This window comes from Bombus fervidus, chromosome 8 (genome assembly GCF_041682495.2).
Source record: "Bombus fervidus isolate BK054 chromosome 8, iyBomFerv1, whole genome shotgun sequence".
Taxonomy (NCBI): domain Eukaryota; kingdom Metazoa; phylum Arthropoda; class Insecta; order Hymenoptera; family Apidae; genus Bombus; species Bombus fervidus.
Window position 1 is genome coordinate 7,563,158 of NC_091524.1, and position 26,415 is coordinate 7,589,572.

At 34.5% G+C, this 26,415-nt stretch overlaps 1 protein-coding gene across 6 annotated transcripts in view; it reads left to right on the top strand.

Annotated features, from left to right (window-relative positions):
* The first annotated feature begins 8,640 nt into the window (after positions 1–8,640).
* The window catches only part of LOC139990284 (EGFR adapter protein), a 282,495-nt gene continuing 264,720 nt past the window's right edge, over positions 8,641–26,415 (top strand). For 2 of the 6 annotated variants that reach the window (XM_072009411.1, XM_072009409.1), the window contains exons 1-2: positions 8,641–8,765; positions 9,405–9,720. In XM_072009411.1, coding sequence (XP_071865512.1) covers positions 9,682–9,720 — 39 coding nt within the window. In that variant the 5' untranslated portion in view covers positions 8,641–8,765; positions 9,405–9,681. Of the gene's footprint in view, positions 8,766–9,186; positions 9,721–19,682; positions 20,923–21,125; positions 24,234–26,415 lie in introns of those variants that run through there. The other 4 variants (XM_072009413.1, XM_072009406.1, XM_072009410.1 and 1 more) reach the window with 4 other exon arrangements.

The following is a 26,415-nucleotide window of genomic DNA, read 5'->3' on the forward strand; positions in this document are numbered from 1 at the left end:
TTAAACAAATTCGTGAGGATAATTTGTCCAACTTCGTTTAAATTCTTGTATCATTATCACGATCTACTGAAGAATTATAGAGGCTCTGAGATTTGGGTATCTTCAATTGCAAAAATGTTTAACTGACATATGTAGAATATAATTAAACAAAATAATTATGCTCGACTAATTTTTATAAAACAGAGATGTAATAAATAAAATTATCAGGTAATCTTTAATTACCAATTAAATCATATAAACTTCAGTAAACATCATGAGTACATCATTCATTGTCAGTAAACGCTTAACGTGAAACTTAAGTTAGATCGCATTTTTTTTTACAAAAAGATACTTAGTATTATTTATAATGATATCAAAAATTTTATATGTTTTATGTATTTTATCTACTCACAAATAAAAAATATTAAAATAATACACTAATGTACATTTTGTAGAATAAACATAAATACACAATGCAAAGACATTTTGTTACATTTGATGTGTGTGTGAAGAACCTGAATAAGATTTGAATTTATGGTGTATTATAAGATAGGCTGTTTAAAATAGTAGCATGTATAGTATGAATGAATACAAATTGAAATGTCTTGGCACGTACGCTGATACGAATACGTGAATCAGAAGTTACAAGTGAATTACGGTCTATAGTTAAATTTCCTGCTCCGTATAGATTATGTGATATACGTATTAAATTGCAAAACTGGCTGTTTAAAACGTGTATTACATATAGGTTTTATGATGTAATCAGCGAAGTATAAACTAACAGATTTTATATATTACTTCATTCAATTTCAACAACCTAAAGCTGTAGCAATTTTTCATAATTTTATAATATGAAGTATTATAATGAAGATTACATTTTGGATATTTTATACATTTTCAATGTTATAAATATTCTGTGGATTTTTGCGCCTTTAAATTTCCCAAATGGATGAACTTTTACAGTCTGGGCTGAATAAATATATAAATTTAACTTTGTTAACTCTAAGTATAACGTTCGCTGCAAATAATAGTGTTATATCGTTCGATGCATCATTTGGTTCTAGTGAAGGTATCTGCAACGTTGGCTAAACGCCAGCAAACATTGTTGGATGTGATCATGCTTGAGAAGTTCAAATTAACTGTAGTACTTCAAATTACTGTTAGTAATGAACACAATAAATTAGTTCCTCGGTTTATTGGAAATAATTTTTTGTCTGTTCCCATCCAAGTTGATGTGTAATTAAAAAACATCCGAGAAAAGAATAGCTGGTTACGACGGTATTCCGTTACAATCGTGGAAACATTTCTCCACAGAAGAGTGATAACATTGTACTAAACATGGTCATTTCATAATGAGACCTTCCATGCGGAAAGCAATCATTTCGAACAGTGGAACAATTTTACATTATGTATCATATCATTACGTATCAACGACGTGTAATTACGTTTCAAGTATCAATCGCATATGTATTCGTATCGGGGATCTTCCTTTCTATTATCTGATTTTTTGCGATAATCTGCAGACAGCAACGCGATCCTCGCAATCGTGAAATCCAACTCGTAGACCTTGGTAACTCTTATATGGAATGCCAAGCGTAAGAAAGTATCCGAGAAATTCAATGATATTCACCTAGAGAAGAAACTCGTTTCCGTGGGCGGAATATGAATGAGATGTCAAGGATGACCCAAAGAAAAAGATCTTTAAAGTCTTTCTTTACCTTGTCTAGGATTTCATTGAAATGAAATTGAATGAATTCAAAGCCCACACTAGTTCTCATTATGCGATACATTTTGATAATTTATCACGGTAAAATGTACCTACCTATGTACTACCTGCTGCTTCAAGTGTCATCTCATTCGCATGCGATCCTTCTGTCAAGATCACGAAGAATTCTATCGAGAAGGGGATTGTGATACCTCCACTAAGATAGAGTGCAGAAAAAATACATGTTTTCTAATGCTGCAGTGTTCGTTGTGGCATTTTAGATCAAATTACGTCTTTTCTCGTGACAAATTTTTAACAAATTACAATTTAAGTTTGAGAAAGGTAGGAAAAAATCGTTCTTGATATGATATAATATGCTTGATATGATTTCCTTAAAAAGTTAAGAAGTTTCTTGTTTGTTAAAATGAGAACTTGCTTGTTAAAATTAAAACTTTGGCGATCGCATTAATATTAAGTACGGATGATGATTGGCAAGAAAATTCGAATTATTTACTGGTCATTGCTGTAATAAACATTTTTTTTATTAGTGATTCATTTTATTATTATTATAGTATTTACAGAGCTAGTGCTAACATTTTTGTAAAAAATGATAAAAAATGTTCTTCAATAAATATCATGGATATTCCTAAAGAGAATACAAATAAAATAATAAGTTATACATGTAATGAATTGGTTAGTTGGACACATACATACCCTTGAACCTTAAAGTGTAATATATTCGCTATATGTGAAGATAGATTTCCGGATAAGAAAATCCATGATTTGCTGAAATTCATAAGATAAACAGAATTGCTCGATCATCTGATGAATTGTAGTAGAATGTATAATTACTGTAGTAGAATACATGCAGTACAATAATTCCTACAGGCTTGATAATTTTATAGTTGATGCAATAATAATTATTAATGTAAAAAATGTGCACAATATATCTGTTTAAGATGAAAATCCTCATTAGGAACTAAAAATACCAAAAAAATGCTTTTACGAAAGTTGTTTGATGTGATAGGGTACATAATGTGATATAAATAGCTTTTTTGCAGATGAGGTAATAGGAAAAATGTCAAGGTCAACTTCATTTTTTTTTAATGGGATGTTATATTTTTTATTAACAATATGATAACGTTTTGTGATAAATTCAACAACGTGCTAATAAAATCATTTCGTTTCATAGAAGATTATGAACTTAAAAGTTAAAACGTAACCAATAAATCAATGCAAAAATCTTACCGAATGAAGAAATGATATGTATGTGTACGAAATGAAATTAAACATTGCAGTAATAGACATTTTAAAATCGTTATAATATAGGATAACTGCTAACATAATGATAGATCTTGATCTATTAAAAGCAAATCTTTCATATAAACGAATACCTAACTTGATATGATTTCTAGAAGATAATTAAGTCGCATTACAGAGAGGGAACTGGACGAGTTATCTTTCTTAAATCTTCTTATCTCAATAATATTTAAAATATACGATATCAATAATACCCTTCCTTTAATCTGACAGCTAAAAGATTTCTTCCTGTATGATTGCCGCATATCGAAACAAAAGCGTTAAGAATTCTTCCTTCGAGCGGTTCGAAGAGGTAGGTACGAGGCACAAGGTGTATTGCGACCTCCGTTTCTTATCAACAAGCTTTCTTTGTAACCCGACTTGCTCAAATTGCCAATTCGATCGGATATAAACATCCCTCGATATCAACGTCTCGTTTCAACGAAAGCGCCTCCAATTAGTCGATCGTACGACGCGGCGAGGTTCAGCGTGGCCATAATTCGTTCCTCATATTTCCCATTTATCCAGTTTCGCGAGCTTTTGTACCAGGTTTGTGTGTAAGGCGAAACAAAAAGTGAAAGATGAACGTTACCAAAAAGAGCTCGTTGGTACACCAGAAGGAGTAGCTGGCCGGATGAAAAAAACGACGCGACGCTCGACGTCCTTTCTTCCAATGCATAAGCGTGCCTTCGTACAGGTATTAACCTCCCTCTCTTTTCCCTTTCTCTTCTCTGTCCCTCGCGTTTGCGCTCTGGCTATAGTCATCGGATTCTCTTTTAGGGACCGTGCTAAGACTGCCAGATGAAAGTATATAACCGGTTCGCAGCTGCAGCCAGACTGGAGACTGGGCATCGGCCGGCAACCAACAACCACACACCATGGCACATCTCCAGGCACACACCATGGCGCCAGGGGCGGATTCACCATTCCAGTTGCATACGAACCGTGTACATTTCGAAACTTTAATCCCATCGACCTTTCGAATCGATCGATTCAACCTTGCCCGGATGAAGAGATCGTTCCTGACAAAATGCGATTTTCTTCGCTGAACGGTTCCGATATTTGACAAGCATCGCTGGCAGATCCTTATCTGTGGATGTCAATTTATGTCACAGGATTTTATCTTCTGTATTTTTTTTTTTTTTTGTATTTTGTTTTGTATTTATTTCGGTGTACTGAAAATGAGTGTAATATCCACTTGACTTTATCCCGTGAGGGATACGTGGAAATTGTTTTAAATATTTTAAAGTTAGTCGTCAGTTTTATGTAGTTCATTATAGTTCTTATTTCTTATTACATGTATTAAATGCTTTTAAGAAGTTATTCTTTTTAAAAATTAGTTTTGCTAGTTTTTTTTTCTTTTTTTTTTTTTGGAATGTTCGAAATCCTATGTAGATAGGATAAAGTTTAAAATAAAAATAGTAAAAAGAATATATAAAATTCTAGATCGAAAATATTAAAATGTTAGATTTATTTATTTTTAATGATATTTAATACGTTCAAAATGTATAATCGAGGAATCAGTGAACTGTTTTACGTTATTATACATATTCGTTGGCCATTTGGAGTTAGCAACGCCAACCGACCAATCAACTTTTTGCGATGGCAAAATGGACGGAGAAAATCGACGGAACGTTGGATAAAAGCGTGTGAGCCAAAGTTTTGGAATGTCTTCGCCGTAACGTTCTCCCGAACTCCAAAAGTTACTGAACCAATGAAAATGAAGCAAGGGTTATAAATCCAGTTTGTAGCAGTTTGAAGTTACGATTCTGTTAAATCGAAAACGCTGTAGAATGCAGCGAAATTAATTGAATTATATAGATTTAACAGGAAAAGAAGTATTAAAGTGATACAAAATAAATCTAAATATTAGTGAATTAAAATGGTTTATGACGATCGTTTCACATTTAATTATGTCATTTCTTCTCATTACTTTTATCCATTAAAACTGCTTACCCGATTACTTAAGCTCTTATCTCCTAAGTAATAAAAAATAAAGTAGAAAAATAATTAGACCAACGTATTATTTTTCTTCCTGCATCGTTAAGAAACTTGTCACGTTATCTATCCTCTTTCTTCTCCTTTTTAAAAAAGAAACGAATGAAACTTTACAGAATACTTCATTTGTTGCATTTCATGATTCCTTCAGGAAACATGGAACTTGAAATTTCCTGACTCAAGAATACCCAATAATCGATAATTAATAATCTATTAACCGCGATAATAGGGTAATAAACAATGAATAATAAACGTATATTTTACACCTAAAATAACTGCTTATTATAGAACACTACAGTCGTACAATGTAGAAGGTATTCTCAGAAGGTAAACGTTTCCCAGAGCTATTTCTACAAATTACAGGGTACGACTACACACATCCTATAAGTGGTACGAAAACGACAGTAGTCTAATAATTGGTGGTTATCTGCCAAAAATAAATCTAGAAACAATCATTTTCAAGAATGTAAGCTATAAAAAATATGGAAACAAAGAAGATGTTCTATTATTTAATAAGCACCGATGTCTTTAGGGTGAATATTAATTGACTGGCTACTCGCAGCAACTGAAGGGTAGCAGAATCGTAATGGCAGTAAAAGAAAAAGAAGAAACGAGAATTGCCGAAGGACTTTGGACAGAGTTTGCCAGCCGAACTTCATGGACGTGGCTCGTTGCGAAGCTGGTCGCGATAAACGTGTACAACGTTGTAAGCGATGAAGGACACGAGAATGCACGGTGGTTATCGTCGGCACATTAGCATGCTCGCTTACGGAGATAATCGTGCGTGGTGCTTCTCGGCTCGTTATGTTTAATGGTCGACGCGAACTGAACGAGCTTGACCCACGATGGTGGGATGAAGAGCAAAGACCAGCGAAACGTTATATCAACATTTCAGAAACGGCCGAATAATCGTCACTTTTCATTTTTCTTTGCCTTTCAAACGATTGCAGAATAGTAATCTCGCGTTTAATACATATGTGATTCGTATGAATATATGGAGAGGATCAATGGAAAATAGGAAATGATGGGATTATTCAACATATAGCAAATTAAATTTTTTATAGCAAGTTAATTCATCAAATTTAGACGACTTTATACTATACATTGTATTTCATTGGAGAATAAGGCAATAAACGGCTATTATTTTACGTGTTCATGTAGATTGTTTCTTATTTTATCAATAGAAAGATTTGATCTTTTTTTAGTTCTTTCTACGCGACTTTTATATCACGAGGCACGCTATAGGATATAATGGGATATAATTGAAGAATTGTAGAATAAATATGATAATACGTGAATAAAAATGGAAGTGGCAGTTTTAATTTATTTATTTACGATCACTTTGTTAGTCGTAGATACTTCATTTGTGATTTCTATAAAGAAGAAAAATGTTATCTTCCGTTCACTAATTCAACGATTTTATCCTTATAATATAAATTTCTCAAACGATAAACGGAACAAGTGCAAGAGACGAGACATGAAAGCGTAAACTCGATCATCTGTTGCAGATCATCTGTATCGATCTACTTACACAATTGCTTGCCGGATCATGTATCAAATAATTGATACCTTCAGCCAATAGTTGTAAAATGAAAGCCACATTATTTCATTTGCAAACATTTATATGTATCTTACATAAAATAAGCAGGTACGAGAAAAGCTCAGAATATTGTTTAATTGTAAGGTTTATTGGTTAAAGCGTTAAGATATACGCATCTCCGCAATTCAGGAAGCACTCGATCCGAGCATGAGGCAACGCACAAACGAAAGGAACTACGTTAGGGCATCGAGCAGCATGTGAGTGAGAGAGCAGTTGGAAGAGGTGAGGAGGTAGTGTCGCCCAGGTGCCCGACCGGCCTTTGCCGAACTCACCTCCACCTCCTCTCCAGGCCGGCTTCTCTCCTCGCCCATTCTCTCTCCAGGACACGCTCCTCTGGTTGTTTCTTGCTCGCTAGCTCCGTCCGTTCCGTCAGTCCGTCTTTTTCCTGCTCGCGAGCTTCTTCCTAACCTCTCGACGAGCTCTACTCTGTGCTTTCCTCTTATCCGTGCCATTGGCCATTAGCGATTGCCGTCCACCGTATCATCAGGCCCCGCAGTAATGGGATCTCTTACGGTCCTACGGTCCCAGTCGTTCGTCGCGCGCCTTCGTCGTGGCTTCCCCACGTTCGGCTCCTTTACGGACCTCCTCTTTCGCTACCACGTGATTTAGCGGGTTATGTCTAACCGCTCTCGACCTTCCGTCTGTCGGATCTACGTTCCTGATAACCCGGACACCGCGGAGTTCACCGATCCGAGCCGCGAGAGTTCGGCTCGTGCCTCCGATCGCGCCGTCTTCAACCGACACCCCAAACCACCATCGGATTCATTGCGTTCGATCTTGTGCTACAAGTTTTTCTGCATCGCTCGTTTGTTGGTGACTTGACAATGTTTTGTGAGTAATCCGCTAGTGGCTATACGACGCGCGCTCTCTCGGTTTCTTACGTTCCTCGTTGGTGTTGACTTGATGGAAATTGTCATTCGAATGACTTTCTTGTTACCCAACAACGATAACGATTTTGTACCTCTCGCAGGATTTCCACGCTCGCAAATCATTCGCGCGCTGCATAAATCACGCGTCGCGATCTTTTACGTCCGCAGTACGTTCGCGCCGATAACAGAGCATTGAAATTCTTTCTTTTTGCTGGTCGTTTCGATTTGCCTGCCATACGATTTTGGGTGTGTACGTGGGCAAAACGACTCTTGGACGTCTCCGCTGCAGGTTTCTTCGCTCGATCAATCACGCGACTTGCCAGCTCGGTCATATTAGCGTGAGAGAATTCCGGATACTTTGATTTGCATAAACGCCGTAGGTACGTCTGAATTTCACTTATTGCAGCTTGTTAACGAGTTTATAAGATTACGTAAAACGCAAACCGGTAAGTGCAGCTCTAACGATTCTTCCTGACATTTCCTAATTATTCATATGATTGATAGGTATGTCTATAATGTTAAAAGTTTGTCTCGTACCTATCATTGTTCCTTCCTATCTTCTTTCCTTTAGGAAGATAGAGTTATTTCTATCGTTAAATATAGGGATCTGAACAGGATCAAATTTCAATAGTTAGAGATCGATAACATTTTCTTGAAAATATTTAACGACTGACCTAGAAATGCGATAACTCTGGTAGACTGATTTCTAGTTGTGGACAGACATGGGAATGATCACACGACTTTGAGAATTGAACAATTTGACCGCCTCGAAAGCATTCTCGGTTTTAAGCCGTTCCCACTCAATTGGTAGTTTCTAACGTTTGAAAAAAGGATTGAAATTTCTTTATCGTTTAACATCATGCTCTAAATTACAGTGGCTTCATTTTTGTTGAAACCTTATGAAAAATTTACTTCAATTTTATAAGAATAATCTTTTCAATTTTACACTTATATCTATAATTATATATATTTTTCTATTAATTGTGCTTTAAATATTGTATATAGATATATTATATTTTGGCGAATAATTCTTAATATTTAAAAATAGATATTATAATAGTAATTTTCAAGTAACTTAAATAATACAGCTTATATGAGTAAATAATGGTTTTTCGAAACTTGTACATATTTCTCCTCTCTCTGTTTCTGTGTTTATATTCTAAGTAATCGTAAACAGTTTGAATTCCAGGTAATGACGTAACGGAAACATACGCGATCTTCGCGCCCCAAGCTCGTTGTCGAATTTAGTTTACTGTCGACTGCCTAACGCGTAAATACCTTGCGATACGTTGCGTAGTTTCTACATTGCCGTGAGGTACGAAAGTATATATGTATTTCAATCATTGTTAGTGCATCATTATATTCACACTTCATTTGCCAAGTAATTACACGTATAATCTCAATTATCGTAGTAATAACTATAATAACGATTAGAAGTAATTGTAGATTTTGTTCGTGTCAATTTAAGTTTCCAAATGTTCATTTGAATTTTGTGACACAATTACTTACGATTTAACCTACAGATCATTATACAATCAAATCAAAATTAAATCAAATTACCGGATTATAGTTTAACAATTATCCAATACTATAAAGTTTAAGAATTATCTAGAACTATCTTCCATATTTAGTATGGTTTAGGACGTTCGTTGGAATACTTTCCTTTCTTGATCGAATCAGTTTATTTATTACACTTCAATAATTATTTAATAATTTAGGTTCTTAAATTCGTCACTAAACGAAAATACCAGTGTATCGGACTAAAGCTTCGTTTTCTTGGTGACAAAAGCGAGATTTCTTTTTTCGTGTATAATAAATTTGAATTTGGCGTTCTCTATTGACAACATAACCTAAAAGGCGGAAATTGACAGTGTAAATGATTAATATTTCAAACAGGAGAGACGATACTATCTTTAAATATTCGTGCGAGATAATACCATGTTTTTTTTCTTAGTGGAATAGTGCAGATTAGAAAATAGTGGACTAAAGGTGAAAATGAGTGTGAGAAGTGTTGTGTGGAATAAAGACGTATAGTGAAGTAGTGGATGTAATTTTAAACATCGCTAGAAAAAGTGTAAGAAGCTCGAACACCGATCAAGTGATACAGTGTTATGCAATGCGTAAAGAAAAAGTTGTCAAACGTGCATTCTCTTTGCGATTAACGTGACCAGCGTTTTTGTGAAACATACCGGAAACACTGGTAACCAGATGGGAAGTGATGTCTACCTATTATGGCAGAACCGTTCTCGAAGAGATTCGCCACAGCTAAGGTAAGATTCATCCTTGTCTATTCATTATTTATCTTACTGTTTAGTTTATGTACATACCTTATATCTGAACAAGCTATCGTTATATATGAATGATATAGAGATATGTATTTATTTAACATCGATATAGTCATTGCTGGTATCAATGTCTATATGGTTATGTGGATACATACTCGTATACATATTATTCAAAGTGGCAGAAACTTTAACAATGAAGACAATAGAGAAAACCAATAATTATGTGCGTGTATATATTAACAAAGTAAAACAGAATTATTATTATTATTATTATTAAGAAAGAGTAAGTTCTTAAGTAAATAGTATAATAACGTAAAAGCGAAATTGTTGACAATTAATTTTGGTCATGATGGACGTATTATGAGGCATATTACATCAGTGACAATATCATCGCGGTACAATTTTCGCCTGTCAATTACAATTAAAAGAAATTGTCGTCTACTTGACTGTATAGGTTACGAAATACATATCACGAATCTGGCATTGACGTATACGAAGCTTTTAGTTGCCTACGGTTATACGTTCGAGACCTTTTAAGTGCAGGTCCCAGCGAGTATGTAATTTTCATGTACGATTCCCTTCCTCCTCTCTTCTTCCCCCGCCATCCTTTCTTCTTCTTCCGAATGGTCCGAGCGAAACGATCGAGTACATGCACGCCAGCACATGCTCGTGCATTTACGCTTAAGTTTGCGCATTTATACGAAACGAGCGTGCACACACGTGTGTACGTCTATACGTCCTGCAAATTCAATGGATCGGTACATCGGCACTGGAAAGGTCTTCTTTCTTTCAAATCCTTCTCGTTTTCCGCTGCTTCAAAATGGAAAGAGGATAAATTTTGGGATTTGCGTAATTGCCAAGTCTGAATGTCTCGTAGACAGCCATTTTCTTTTCTCATTGGCTTAGTTTTCAAGCAGCACTGTCGAATAATCTGTAATTTGAGACGAGCCTTTAAGATCGAACATTTATGAAATATTTCAATTTCGTACGTTTTGTTGAGGGATAATTTTGCTTAATATTAATTATTTAATGTTAAGATGTAATACTAAAATACTAAAATATACAAATTACAATTCGACTTAATTTATAATTAACAATTGCAGTCGTAGTAGCACTGAAACAATTGCATATCTACACATTTGTAAAACCTAAAAATCTCGCATATTTTTAATTTCGAAAGTATTATTCACTTTCCTTTAGCTCTTAAATTTCATTTCGATGAAACATTTATAACAAAATAGATAACGCTGAAATTATTTCGTTTAGAACTTTGTACAGATAATATGTGATTCTTCATCTTATTCCGCATATTATTCAATTATCCTTTACATTTTTGATACTTTGTATTTCACTGATGGGTGTAATTGAGTTCTGTATTTAAAAAGAGAACCGTGAATCGTGATCCTCTTTAGTGGGACCAGATGTATGTGCGTATATTTAATTGCTTGTTGCATGCAACCATTTGCGTGCAAGTTGCAGTTACACTTAGGTAGGATCACCGATGGTTAAAACGGTTTCGAATTAACCGTTAAGTGCAATCGGCGATTGCTACGGTTTTCGATACCTCATTTCCACTGAAAGAATACTTTCGATACAGTTCGTTTTTTTACGCAACGATCGTTAAGCAAAATAATGTACGGAAGTAGAAAGGCTTTTTAAAGTAGTTGCATTTATACAGCAGTTGAAAGGAAAGCTTTTTACTGTTCGCTAAGAATATAATACTTGTTCTTGGCAATTCGCCAATTTGCAAACTTATAGAAAAGAAACGTATAAATTGAATATAAAAATAATGTGAGAGATAGGAAAAATTGCATGTAATTAAATTGGAATCGCCGATCTTTTTATAGTCTTTTAAATGTAATATTGTTAACATTATAATTATAAATTAACTTTATTAGTTTATTAACAAATTACAAGTTGATTTCTTACTATTTATAAATTCATAATTGTAAGCTTCAAAGTTTAACGAAATAACATAGGAAATAATCAAAGAAGAGAAAATACAAAAGTATGTAATCAACTTTATACATATATATGTAGATCTATTTGGAAACTGATTGGAAAATAAAAATATTGTGCAAGACATTGTTGATATGAAATAGGTATAGCCATAAAACATAAATTAATACAAGCAGAAATATCCTGTACACGCATGATTTTCTCATTTTTTCAATAACTCACCTTTTCGACAACCAATCAGATGAAAATAAAAGCAGAGAGAGATCTTGCAACATGTAATTTTATCGTGTTTCGAAGTCATTGACTTCAACTTCCTCATACCCTTCGCGAAAGCTCTTCTTCGCCCACACAAACGCACCGTGCGTGCAAACAAGTATCGTGTCCGCTACATTTTTTACTTCACGTTGTCAAACTTTTTCGTTGCAAGTTCGATGCAGTGGCAAGACTGATAACGAACTCTTCTCTTACTTCAGGTTTAAGTAGTTTATCTTGAAGTTCGTACGTAACGAATTTCTTGTTTGAGTATACACGTGAAACAAATAAATTCCGCGATAGCTTCGTAATTAATACCTTTATTTATGACGTATTATGCGGCTGTCAGAAATAAATAACAACTAACAATCCAATATTTATTTAATTTCTGATTTAAGATGTACTTATGCAAATCGATAGATATAAAAAGTTAAGAAACGTGAACCGTGTTGATTAGTGAAACTTCCTTTTAAATATGAACTGTAGAAAAGAATTTGTTTTTATTTTTCGGAATCACAGCTAGCAGTATACTTACTCTGATCCTCTTTACGTGTTTTCTTGACTTTCGAAATTACTATATACTCTCAAAGTGCAACAACGTTTAAAAATTTGCGGATTTTCCAAAAGATCTTAAAAAATCACGAGATGCTTTTTAATATGATACAAAAGTAAAAACATCTTAAAATATTTCGTTTTAAGTAAAATACACAATAATTAATATTTGTTATAAATATGATCAGTTATATAGCTGTATACATATATTTTTGAAGAATGAATAATTACAATCTGCATTGTATTTTTTATTTATTAATACAATATAGACGTAGATAATGTATTTACCTGTATACTTAATTCTTTTCCTTACCCTTTTTCTAATTTCACTGATAAACACTTCAAGCAATGTTATAGCTAACAACTATTATAATCTTTGTAACAAATCTTGTAAGTACTTGTCCAATGAAGAAGCGCGAAATCAAACATTACTTTCCAGCAATACTGTCATGATCATTTTCATTCGTAAATAAAGCGATACATATATTTAATTTCGTTTAAGCATAAACCAACAGTCGCATACCTATTTGGTTTTTACATTTGTATTATACTTCACTTTCTTCTGAATAATTTATTTTTCAAGTTTAATTTACACCACGATCGTAAATTTTCTTCGTAATTACTTGAATGCAAATCTGAGTCGGATGGTATCCACTCACGAATTTCTACGAAAATTTTTACAAAATCGAACATATTTCATCGAAAGTGGTGTGCGTGTGGCGGGACATGACAGCGACCCAACCGATTCTGTCTTTTTTCGGGACATAAAAATTCTTACGCTGCAACTTCTTCGCGTCGCTTCCCGACTTCAAAGACTGCATGCACGGTAAATCTTGCTGCACCGCCGCAGCAGGGAATGTAATTGATTTCACTGTACGTAAGTGTTAAACGAGAATAGATGTTCAACGCACATGCTATAGTTATCGCGCGATTTGATCTTTCGTAAGTTTCAAGGAAACGTACTATCTATTCTTCTAAGCTGCTTCTCGATTTTCCTTTCGCCACAATGTTTCCCATTGGAATTCTTCGATGTAAAAGGAACGTTAATTTCTATCGATACGAGTTCCCGTTACCATTTATACTTCACTTGTACTATGTACATTAATAAAACTCTTAGTCGATGTAGGCTAAATAATAAATTTGATAGCGACAAATATTTTTGCCATTTATATTGTTTACCTTCGTTTCATCAGGTCAAGTATTTTTATTTTATTCACGTAGAAGTTCAAACTTTAATAATATTAAATTTACATAAATTTAACGCAAAAATATAATTTGTCGTTATTATACCAACAAAGTAATACATACATGTGTGTGTGTATACTATGAACAGAGAATTTCATTTACATATAAGTACGAGTGATAAAAGAAATTGAATTAAAAGTTGCGTGTTTCTCAAATCGTCGACATGCTATTAAGGATAATGTATATGTATATATCGTTTTCGTTTATCCCATCGATATGCATGAATCGCATGGTGTAGCGACATCAAATGGAAACGATTCACATTAATCACATTACATAGAAGTAAATCAACAATGTATTATTACATACACATTTCGTACTGGGTTGTTTAAAAACGTGTTACAGTATCGTGATATATTATTACTTATGAATAGCATATGTAATACGCATGTAAGAAGTTAATACAAGAGTCTTCTTCAACTTTAATAAATCTCAACTTCGCTGTAAGCTTCCTTTTATATATAACTAAAGAATTATACTGTATTAGTAATCAAATTTAAAAGCTGAATTCACTTACAAATAGCTTATCATTATCTCGAAAAATCAATTGTCCTTCGTTTGATAATTTCAGAATATTTGAACGTGGATTTTTACTTGAAACGTGTTATTCCTTTATCTTACCTTTTCAATGATTCGCTATCTCAGAATTGGTATATACCCTTTGTGAATTGATAATTTAAGTATATCAGTTAACGGAACTTCTTGTGGTAAATCAAGTTAATGATTATAAGTATAAAATACATCTATGGATAATATAGCTAATACATACACATGTGCATCTCCTCTTCCAACACTGTCCATATAAGATTAAATAATAGGAAATTGTAGTAGTGAATCGAAAGATGAAGCCGTTAAAGTGTATGCAATAACGTTCAGGTTCGATTTTCATAGGTGTAGAAGATAAAGGAACTATCGTTGAAAATAAAAGAACGATCCTTCCAATTATAATAAACATCGTGCTTGCCGCCTTAAACGTTAAACGTTTTACAATCGAGCTAAACCGTTTCTTCAACGCCATGACTTCATACTTCGCCGATAAATTCCTGTAACGAAGCCTATGCCTTGTCTATGTAATAAATATGAATACAAAGATCGGCAGCGATCTGCTCGCGAGCCTTTCAGCATCAATTTCGTATCGTTCACGCTCGATCTCTAATCTACCGAGGAATCGTGGATGAAGTACAGTTAAAAATAATCCATATTGCCGACGTTCCTTTCTACATTCCTCATTGAAGTTACATACTGCATTCCTTGAGCACGCTGGAACACCCAGCTCTGAAGACCAATCAATTTCTTTCGACGCTACCGCGGCAACTCAGTATGCGTTTAGTAAAACTATTTTTACATAGCCGTAAGCATTCGTCCTGCTCGCGCGAGTCGCGATTCGCTCCGACACTTAGTTAGTTAGCTATACCGACTCCCGTATTTGCATATATGCAAATCGCATTTTCAAAGTTTTTGCCCGAAGGTGAACGGACCGCCGATTTTTCACCGGCTAATGGATGTCGATCATTGTAGTAAAGCGTCTGTTGATTAATAAACGACGTCAAATAGCGTTTTGTAAAGTTTGTAAGAGGGAAAAAGGAACGTGGATCGCGGCGAGAACATATGCTTGACATATGGTGTCTACAGGATGCTTCTATAGTGTGATAAAACAAATATGAGCAGTAAAAAATATGAAAGCAGTAAAAAATGTTTAATCGATATATGCAGGTGTTAAAATTAATTTTTTCCGTGTAAAATCTATTCTGTGTTATATGCCGTCGTTCGAAAAATAAATCGTAAATTGAAGGTTTGATTTAAATTACTATTTATGGTGTTACATAAAGACTCGTCTATTCGTCGATGTTAGTAAATATGAAAAATCCATATGAGTCTTGTATTTAACAGATATGAGTCTTATATTAAGAGACAGATTGATCATACGAAATAAGCGATCACTTAAGCTCTATAATCGATTTGAATATCATAAGTCTATCGTTTATATTAGCAATTACAATCGTAATTTACTATAGCAAATAATGCGAAGTGTGGTTTTTCTTTATCTTTCATTTATGTGTTTAACGTGAAATATCACTATAATTAAGATTTTAGTCTATCAATTCAATTACTACATATGTCCTACCTTTTATATTATGAAATTTTTTAAATAATAAAGACTACGGGTTTGGCCATCACACATCGTCTTGTTTAAAATTTAAACGCGTGTTATACGACTTTTCGTACAACTCGTGTAAAAATCTACAAATTCTGAACATTTTTGCCACGAATTTTATAATCTCTTGACCATTGTTGCGTTTATGCCTCGTTAAGGAGTATTCGCCATTATTCCAGTAATTCCCGACATACGGAATGCACATTGTTCTTGTACAATGTCCGCGTAATTTAACACTCCTCGATGAGCATCGTTGAGAATAAAGGCTGGTCTCGAACCATTCAACTATTTCAGTTACGCAAATGTTCTTTTTTTCTCTCGCTGCTTTCTCCTATTGTTTGAACGAAGGCAATTTTTACTTTCCATTCTATCTATCTTTTTTCTAGCAGATATTACGATGAAATTCGCAGGTTGCCATAAGCTTTCTGAACGTAACAATTATTCTATAAAACTGCATACATTTGTACGATTAGTTATGATTAATCGATGTAATCCCTGTTTCATTTTGCACTGTAATATCTTGGAATATATGAAATTTTAACGACAAAATGTTGCAATAAATTGCGCATTAAATTAAATTAATTGTGTACACACACACATTGTATAAGAACTTTTTATATAAAGCAACAAAAGATTAAACTTGATCTCACCACTTAAAATATAGGTACGTAATCTGATTTACTTGGTAGGTTATCAATATTAATTATTGTAGACAATTTTATTTTAAAATGACTTAGTTGACTATTATCATAAACGTTAATTTTTCTCTTCCAATGGTTTAATTGGTGTTTCATAAATTGCTCAACAATACGTGATTTTTGTTATTTTAACAAGTGGAATCGTTTCCAGAAGCATAAACTTTTACCTTCAATAAACATAATATTAATACTTATAGTAATATAATAATTATATATAATTATTATACATTATTTTTATTTATCTATTTCGATTATTACAAGTAATATAGTAATTACAGCAAAAATTCTTCTCGATATACAAATATTTATAATACTTTCTAATTTTCATGATCGTTCGAAGCTTTCTAAAAGACATTTTTCTGTAAAAGTAAAAATGCGAAACGAAAGGGGCTCGAGTAAGAACATATTAAAGATATACGTATAATACAATCGAATAATATTATTTTTGTCAAATTTATTATCACTTTAAAGTTGTGGGTATAGAATAGTAAATACAGAATTAAATAAAACATCTAAATCCAATAATAGTAAATTTATTTAAATAATGCAGTGAATCTTACAGAGAATTAAAAGAAGTAATCCAGGTGATTAAGCATCTATGTTATGGTTAATAATATTTTTCAAAGTGACAAAATGAAATTATGATTCTCAAAATGAGAATTATGTACTCGATTTATAAGATCGCAGATGAAATATTACACTCTCTTTTTACTTATTTATTGTTACACTTTATTGCCACGTAGCTGATATAAGTACATCCATCTTACCGCACTTTGCGGTTTCTTATACCGTTGCCTATAACTTACGAGCACACATATTAGAAATCGATCAAGCTTCTGCGTACCGGGTGTCGTAAAAAGCCGTCATTAAAGACGTGTGAAACCAATTGTGTTTGATGTTAACCAAATTGATAACAAATTGTTATTACTTAACTACTACTTTGTACAAAGGAGCACAAGGATTAAAACCTTTAAAAATAATCTGAAACTTTAATTAAAATTGTATCTTTTTCGTTTTAAACACTTTTGATTTTACAATAATTGGTAATAATTTGTTAAATTGTTTGTTCTTTAAGTTACAAATATAGTTTAATAGAATATTAGTAAAATAATATTTGTTTATAAAAAATTTTACTTTTTTATCTTCAAGTCCTTATATGCAGTTGATATATTATTTATAATAAAATAAGATTATACTAAAATCTAATAAGCAGCAAATCTTCAAAATAATTTTGTTTCATCCTACTTAAACGTTCTATCATAAAATATTTTGTCAGGTTATTATGATTAAAATAATTGTATTATATGTGATTTTTAAAAAAATATATATATATCTGTTTTAAAAAATAATTTCTATCTTTACTATAAATTCTGGTACTCATTTTACATAATAAAAATGACTAGAAAACGTAATCATGTCGAGAATTGATAGCTCAGTATATGCACTAGTTTAGTAATTTTATACTATTACTAAGTCTTCCATATTAACGGAAGTTTTACAGAAAATTATGGTGCAGTGTAATTGATGGCATAGAGTATAAGTTTTCGCTAGAACATAAAGGGCTTCTTTGTGCTCTTATTGTTAATGTAGCATATAATGTAACATAGTTATTAACGTTAATTTCTGTGTACAAGGTGTCCATAGAGATCTAATTCTTATTAAAACTTCGCATAATCTTCTCTATCTTAAGAACTTCCGATAAAGTTCTTGAGTGGCAAGTTTTTATAATGTTCCATGTAATGCTAACGGCTTTCAATGCTATCAAAATTCATTGCATGTGAGATAAAGTCATTTTTCAACAAAACTGATAATTCTATTGGCTTTGAAATTCCACAGAAACTTGAATATGTATATATGTACATCACTTTATAAAAATTTCAATGATCGTATAATGGTGATTAAACGTGTTTTTAGGAAACGTTTCCATTTAGATTAAATTTATCTAATCCTATTACACGTGCAATGTAGGAGAACGAAGGTAGATTCACAATTTTTTCTGAAAATGCAATAAGTAATTAATTAATGCAATAAAATATTTAACGTCCGATGGTACATCAGTTAATTCTGCACTTCGTTTATGCAAAGTTTGATCTACTTAATCGAAGTATCGAATAATGGTGTGGCAATCATATTTTCTTCTCTTTATACGTTCTAATGAATTTAATTAAAATTTTAACTACCTGACTTATTCATTGGCTTTGGTATAACTTGGCGAACTCCTCTCTGTTTCTCAAGTTGAAAATTTCACTTGAAAAATCGTTTTGACTCCATCGACGACAAGTAAAGTACCATTGCTACACGTGGGTTGAACGTTATTCCGGAAACTGATTACTACATAAGAATTTAGAAGTTTCATTATCGTGCTATTTGGTGTATATCTGTACAATTAGGTTCTAGGATAGACGTAGACCGAGGAGCAAAGTCTTTTTCTAGAAAGTTTAATTATTTATTAATCTGATTCCAAAACCTGGCCTTTTTTATTAATCCAATCTAAGCCTAGAATCGGTTTACATAGTACATGAAATGTAATTTTATGAATAATAACGTCATATCGTCCATCTTACTACGTTACTTGCGTACTTTCTCCACCATAGGAAAGCTTCGATCAGTATCGAATCTCATCATTTCATAACTAATAACTCGATTAAATTCGCCAAATTCTATTCCATCCTATCAGCGATTCCTCTTTCCCAAACGTTTTCTTTTAACAAAGTACCAACTTGCAAGAGAAAACTGGTCATCGAATCGGGATCGAAGCGATCAGATTCGCTAGGAAGAGAAAAAAGCGAAGGAGAGTAGAGGAAAAAGTAAAAAGGGAGAAAACCAGATCCGTGGATGTCCATTCAGAAATTTTGCTATTCGAGTGGTATCGGAGCCTGGCTGGAGAACGCGGTGGGAGTAAAAGGGGCCCAGCGGCCAGGAAAGTAGGATGATTGAAGCGGCGCGGCAGTGGTGGGAGTCATGGGAGCCTCGACGGGGACGACCTTGCTGCGTGTGTGTACCGTGTGTGCGAGATGCTGACACACGGGACTCTCGGAGTCTCGAGGCAAGACGGTGTGGACCCGTGGACTGTCCCCATAGTACTCCGCAGAAGCGGCCCTGTGCAAGAGCACCGGCCCGATCTGCCTGGCAGTGTCTTATTACGCACGTTGCGGCACTTACCGCACGCGAGATTGCGTGCACGCGTGCTCTCTCGCCTACAACGCGAACGCGCCGTGCCGTGCCGTGCCGTGCCGCGCCGCGCCGCGATGCCGATGCACCGGTGACTCGTGACTCGTGACGCACGTTTTTCCGCGATGCATGCGCGCCGCATTGGATTTCTCCATGGGTGAACGTTCGAAGGTCGTTCGTCGACGTTCGTCGACGAGCATACGGGACTCCTGCGACTTTAGACTAAGTTTTCACATGGAACGCCAGATTCTTTTGCCTTCCACGAACATCGATGGGGATACGCTTGTTGTGCACACCTCGGTCACCCGATTAGAATAGCTGCTGATCTCGTATGCATGCACGTCCGAGACCAGTCTTTTGGAATTCGTTGAAATTCGCTTGCGCGAACGAGAATCGAATCTTTCACGGCGAATAAAAATATCGTTAGTCTTTCTGATGTTCATCGAATTTTCTACGCTAGAAGGATAATAGGATTTATAGAGGAAGATAAGATAATTACATAGTGGGAATTACGAAAAATAAAGAGTCCTCTTTCGTTATAGTTTCATCGTTGATGTGCAGTGTGTAATTGTAAACAGTGATGAGTTTCTTGCCCGGGTGAAGCACCCATGATCGAATTAAACAAACGTACGACTGTTGATACGTCATTAAGCGGATTTAATGAAAGAGCGCAAGCATATTTTTCCATTGAACGACGTCGATGAAAGGCATCATTATGCAAATGGCATTTCAAGATTGACGGACAGGGTTGCTTTCCTCGACAATGCATGCGTGCCAGTATTTCTGGATGAGTAGACAATTAAATGACGTTCGCGCACACTTAATGAAAGGATTGGTTGATCTTGATTAATGGTGCTAGAATTAAGTGTGTGTAACTTGATCGACGGGGGATTCCTTTATTCGGTTAAGCGATGAAATATATTATTATGTAGTGTTCACTGTAGAACTGACAGCTGAAATTGTTTTGCCGGAGTCCATGCATGCCTGACAGGATTTCTTAATAAGTGGATAATTAAACCTTATTGGTGAACGTTTAAAGAAGTAATTATTTCGTCTTAATTAGTCGGGACGTGTGTAATTATGTGATTTTGCTCGAAAGAAAGGGTACAACTGTTCGATGCTCCTTACGAAAACCTTACGAAAATTATTATAAAAGTATGTCCTTTAGGTAACGAATATCGAAACGTTGTTAATATTTTCAAAATTGTATTCCATTAACTTCTGACAAACTTTTACGATATTTATACTTTTGGCTTTTTATCTTCTGTATAATATGTGAGAATATTTTTAGAATAAAAGACGAGACGATATTTTAAAGATCGAATCTCGGTTAAATCGTAATAATTTAATAGCAAGAAATCTGATTTAAAGTTGAATATGAGATGATACACAAATCAAAGCTAATTATATACACTTGCTTTACAGTCCACATACCTATAGAATATTGTCAATGTATCCGCGTCATAATTTACTAGTGAAGTGTTCACTCAATTGTATGCATATGCATCGTTGACGCATGACATATGTACCTTTCTTAAGTGTTTACTTTCACAGCTTTGAAAGCGAAGTTGACAAAGTAAGATTATGAAAGATCATAAAATATATCGCCAGTTTTATTCAAAGAAGCAACAAAAATTCAAATATAAATTGATTATACTGTAGAATTTTACACTTTCTGCAATCATGCTATAACTAATAACCGGTATATTATAATTATATCAATGAGAATAATTGATGTTTTCACATAAAGATAAATTATTCGTATGATCGATAAATCTTACATAACGGAAGATTGATACACGTTTATGATGATACGCGTTCAAGGAAAAATTAAGTCAGGAAAGTAATCAATTTTCTCCCAGTTCGAAACGGAGTACACTCTTCTTAAAGCATGTTGAAATGTATCATTAGAATGAATTAATGACGAAACATTTTAGAAACCGACATTTTGGAGTACGGTTGTTTTAACGATTCCTAATTAATATATGTCTCTCGAGAGGTAACGGAGCAACGATCGATTAAAAACCCAACTGGGGAAAGTCTTGCAGCAAGATCATGATAATCGATGATTTATCGAGGAGAGATTTTGGTACGTGTTACGTTAAATCATGTCGGATTTCGATAAAATACTTAATTGAAATTGCATCCCCGTGAGAAATTTAAAATAGGATCGCACCGTTATTATTAATATTACGAGGAATCGTGTTTGAATTGAATGGTCGCCGTAATTAAAGCGCATACCATAATCCAATGAAACTCGTACTATAGTGCACATACTTAATTAGATGAATAATAATTAATGAAACTGGCCAAGAGTCTGTGATTAAACGAGTGCTGATTAATTAAAACGGATTTCACGAATATCTATACGCGATACGACTTGCTTTTCGCGTTAAAAATCATCGCTCGCGTGCTCATGGAACCTTCACGCGTATCACGAACGTACTCGATAACACTGGACACTTTGTACGTAGACGTTTTATTTATTAATACCTTTCGCCGAGGATTAATCGTAAAGTATCACGCGAATTTGTTTTAAAATTTCGCTTTGCCGCCACGCAAATTTATTTTAAAAGTATAATCTATTCTCTTAAATAGCTCGTTGTCGGATACTTAAAATTAGCGTTTCTCATCTGCCCGAGATAAACGTCGAGCCACGAAACAGTCGGAATAGAAATCTAGAAGATAGAAGCGAGATAGTAATCTTGTTGCCAATGATCGAAGATCCAGAGGCGCGACCTTATTGATGCACCCGCGAATTTCTCGTTGCAAAATGTATCGGGGTCAGTTCGAATGCTGTTCACGTTTTACACAACGTTCCGGCCATCCTGCGTCAAGATTCTTCGTCACGACTCCCAAGACTAAGAACACGAAAATGTCAACAGTTGCGACGTGACCGAGTTCGGTAAGCGCGACGAAGTATGCCTGCCAGCAAATGTGCCGGGGATGCAATTTCACCGGTGATAACGTAACAAACCCACCTCGAAACGAGGCTCGAAGGAAACGCGCATACTTTTTGCCTGAAACAACACCTACCGGGAGCAATTTGGAGCGTGTCGGGCCATTTTCGAACGTGATTCATTGCTTCGTTGCCCCTTCGACTCCGATACCAGTGGATACCACATTTAGTCTCTCGTTTCTGTCTCGATCTTACTCGTAACAATGTCAACTTCGATGCAGGAAAGCATAATTTTACTCGACTCTTAAAATTCCAATTGGTTTTTAGGCAAAGTAGTGGAATACGACTGTAACAGAAAATTACGATACTCGGTAGAAGGAGCATGAGTGATAAAGTTCGCAATGATACGACATGAACCAGCCATAAGTTATTTCGTCTCTTTGCTTATTGAACTCGACCGTTCACTGGAATCAATTAATCGAAAGTAGATTAGGACTGACGTTCGATGTTTTCAAATATCGCGAATAGTTTGTTGCAGCTGTTCACTTGACTACGTTCAAGTCCACTTGCGAAACGCCTGAACGCGTTTCTCGAAACTAGTTTTCGTGGTCAGCAGGATTAATGACACGAAAGTGATCGCGTAGGTCTCTGCGGCGTAGAAGTGGCGTGGAACAGAGCGTTCGCCGGGCATGTTTAGACGAAAGTGACAGTGATTAGTGACCACGGTGCATACCTCCGCGGAGCGCACGGCAACGCGGGACTCCTTTATGATTTCGCAAAATTGAACGAATCGTTGTGCAAAAGTGGCCGGTGAAAGTGACCAAGTTTCTCTCCAGAAGTTTCTTTCGCTGCAGGAAAGAAGCGATAGCAAAAAAAAAAAGAAAAAAAAAGAAAAGAGGGAGAACGTCGTCCTCGTAGATTAATCTTCGTTAAACGAATATGTGCGTTACTATAAATTTCAAGATCGCGTCAGTTTCCAAGATATCGCGTGATAGCGATAAGTGTTAACGCGGAACTGTGTCGAAATATTATTCAAGATTTGTAATCTACGTTTCGTGTTATGAAAGGCATTTCTTTTTTTTCTTTTTTTTCAATGTTCAGAGAAAATTAAGTTTTTACACTATGCAAGTTAATGGTCTAACGATCAAACGTTTAAGTAACACAATTTTTTTCTTACGTAAATATCGCGAGTGATCAAAAATCCAATGACAAGGATGTAATTTTAAATATTTCGCGATTAAAGGATTGAGTTATTCGTTAGCCTGTTGAATAACGTGTTAGTTAAGTAAGGTCCAGAAATTTTATACGTGTTTAGTGATTTGGCTATTTGTATGTGATTGTAACAATGAGAAACCGGAAAAAGAACGATTACTTCCGCACGTCACGCGTTGGACAGGTGGTTGATCGGTGGCGAACGAGACGGCGAGCAATTAACGAAATATGCAATTAAAAGACCGAATAGACAGGGATAATTGAAACATCCATGGGTGGAAAGGAGGAAGAAGAGGCTGGGGACGTAGCCGTCAAGATGCCGGAGGCCACTCTGAAAATATTCAACGGTGTACAGGTAGGCGTCCGAAGTGTTTCCATTTCCCCGAAACATCCGATACAGTCGTACAAATTAGGAAACGCGTGAATTTTGGGGTGCATTCGAAAACGAAAGAACGAACCGTTCGCAGTTCGTTGCAATCTGCTTCAATTAATTCGGCTGGAGAGTTCGTTTGCCGCGTTCGTTTTCACGCTGTTATCCTTTCTTCGGAAGAGTGCGTGGCCAGAAAGGGAGGCGATGGAATTTATTATCTCGTTGAATTATTAGGTAAACGTACAGGTTAGTCTTAAGGGCGTGTTAAACGACGAATATAAATTGTAGCCGAAATTGTGGTTGCCTGATTTATGCTTTTCATATTACGTATAGTTACGACCATTGGGGCTACCGGTTTTTAAACTAATATGTGGGTTTAGGAAATTAAAATTATTTGCGAGATATTTTATGGCGTTCTTCAAGGCAATGTTCCTCCAGTTCTCCTTTGCTCTTGTTTGTTTTTTGTTGATTGAAGTTTGGAACAGTTTAAACGAAAGAGTAAAAAAATTTGTCGAAACGCCTTATACTTGAAAGAATATTTTAATATTTTGAGATTTTATCATGAAACTGATGTTCCTAGTTTATGAAAGGAGTAAATAACTCAACTACTGGAAATCTTAATTAATCTTGAATTAACTTATTCATTAAACACGTGTAATTTCTAATTATATCTCGATGGTATTCTCTAATTGCCAATAACGTTTAAATATCGAAGATACAGTAGGAACTTGATTATCCAAACTAATTATGACACACGATGTTCGGATATTATTTTAAACTATTTTGTAAATGTTAGTGTTAAGCAGGAAGCAAAACATTTAGGTAAAAATGTGTAATTTCTTTCAATTTTCATCTGGTTTTTCAATTTTTCTTGCAGGGAATCATTCCCGACATTTCCATTAAATTTCCTAGTAAAAGATTGTTCCGTTAATCGAGGTAACAACCGAGATTTCACGTCGCTCTACGTATTACATATTAACAGGTTCAGCAGACGGATTGAAATAGCAAAGTATGATAGAAGTATACGCCTTCAGAAAACTAAAAAAAACATACATGATTCATAATGTGCGATACGCATCCTGAGAGTATGCCATAACTCACGTACAACAGCTTTTTCTGTTCCATAGCAACGTCTATCGTACACTTCCTTTTTCCATTCATCGTTTCTTTCTCTGTCTTGTCTGTCTAACAGCGCGTGCATATGTCTATTTGCCTTCTTCGTTGTTTATCTGCTTCTGTCACTCTTTCTATTTTTATTCTGCACATCTATTTGTCAGATTCATATATAGAAAGGATCAGAGGCTGAAAGAAAATTGCTTATAATTTATAGCAGCCCTTAAGGATGTTGTACTTAGGGCACAGTAGATACACATTGATTGATGATAAATTCTTTGGAATTCTCTATGAAGTTCTATGAAGAATTATATAGTAGTATAATGTAATATAATAGAACCCTGAAATGGATATTACAATGTGAAAATGTTTAACAAAACTTGTATACCATGTTTCTAAAATTTTTATTATTATGCGAAGTAAACGTATGGTTTGAACTGTATGTAATTTCCAAAACTGCTGGTAAATTTATAATACTAATAGCGAAGATATTTTATCATGTTAATTGTGTATTAAAAGTTATTTAAAAGTACAAGTATCTAACTTATTATATTCGATTGAGTAATCAATTCAATCGCGTTTTTAAAAATAAAAGACGTTTTTATAGTATTCTTCGAGGTGCGAATGAATTTATTACTCAATCTAATAGCAATATTCTTAGTATGACGATAATTCTAAATCTCTGTATATTAACAATATAAGAGACAACGATTTTGCAAATATATACGTGCGAGAGATATAACATTCATTCGAAAATCAACGTGTGAAAAGTAAAATCTATTTTCATTTTCGATTGAAGTTTGCGTCCTCATTACACGCATGGAGAGACTAACTTCATATTACTGAATAGGCTCAATACATGTTGCGCGTCTTGTCGACAATCGTCTTTCATAGCCTGTAGTAAAATAGTAAAACGAGTAATAAAGCAAGACTGTGTCAAATTAACTAATCACTGCAAATAGCTATGTAAAAATTAGTAAAAGTATATACGAGTTTATGAATGATAAAGTACAACTTTTAGGGATGTGTTTAAGTTGCAAATCGCAAGATAATA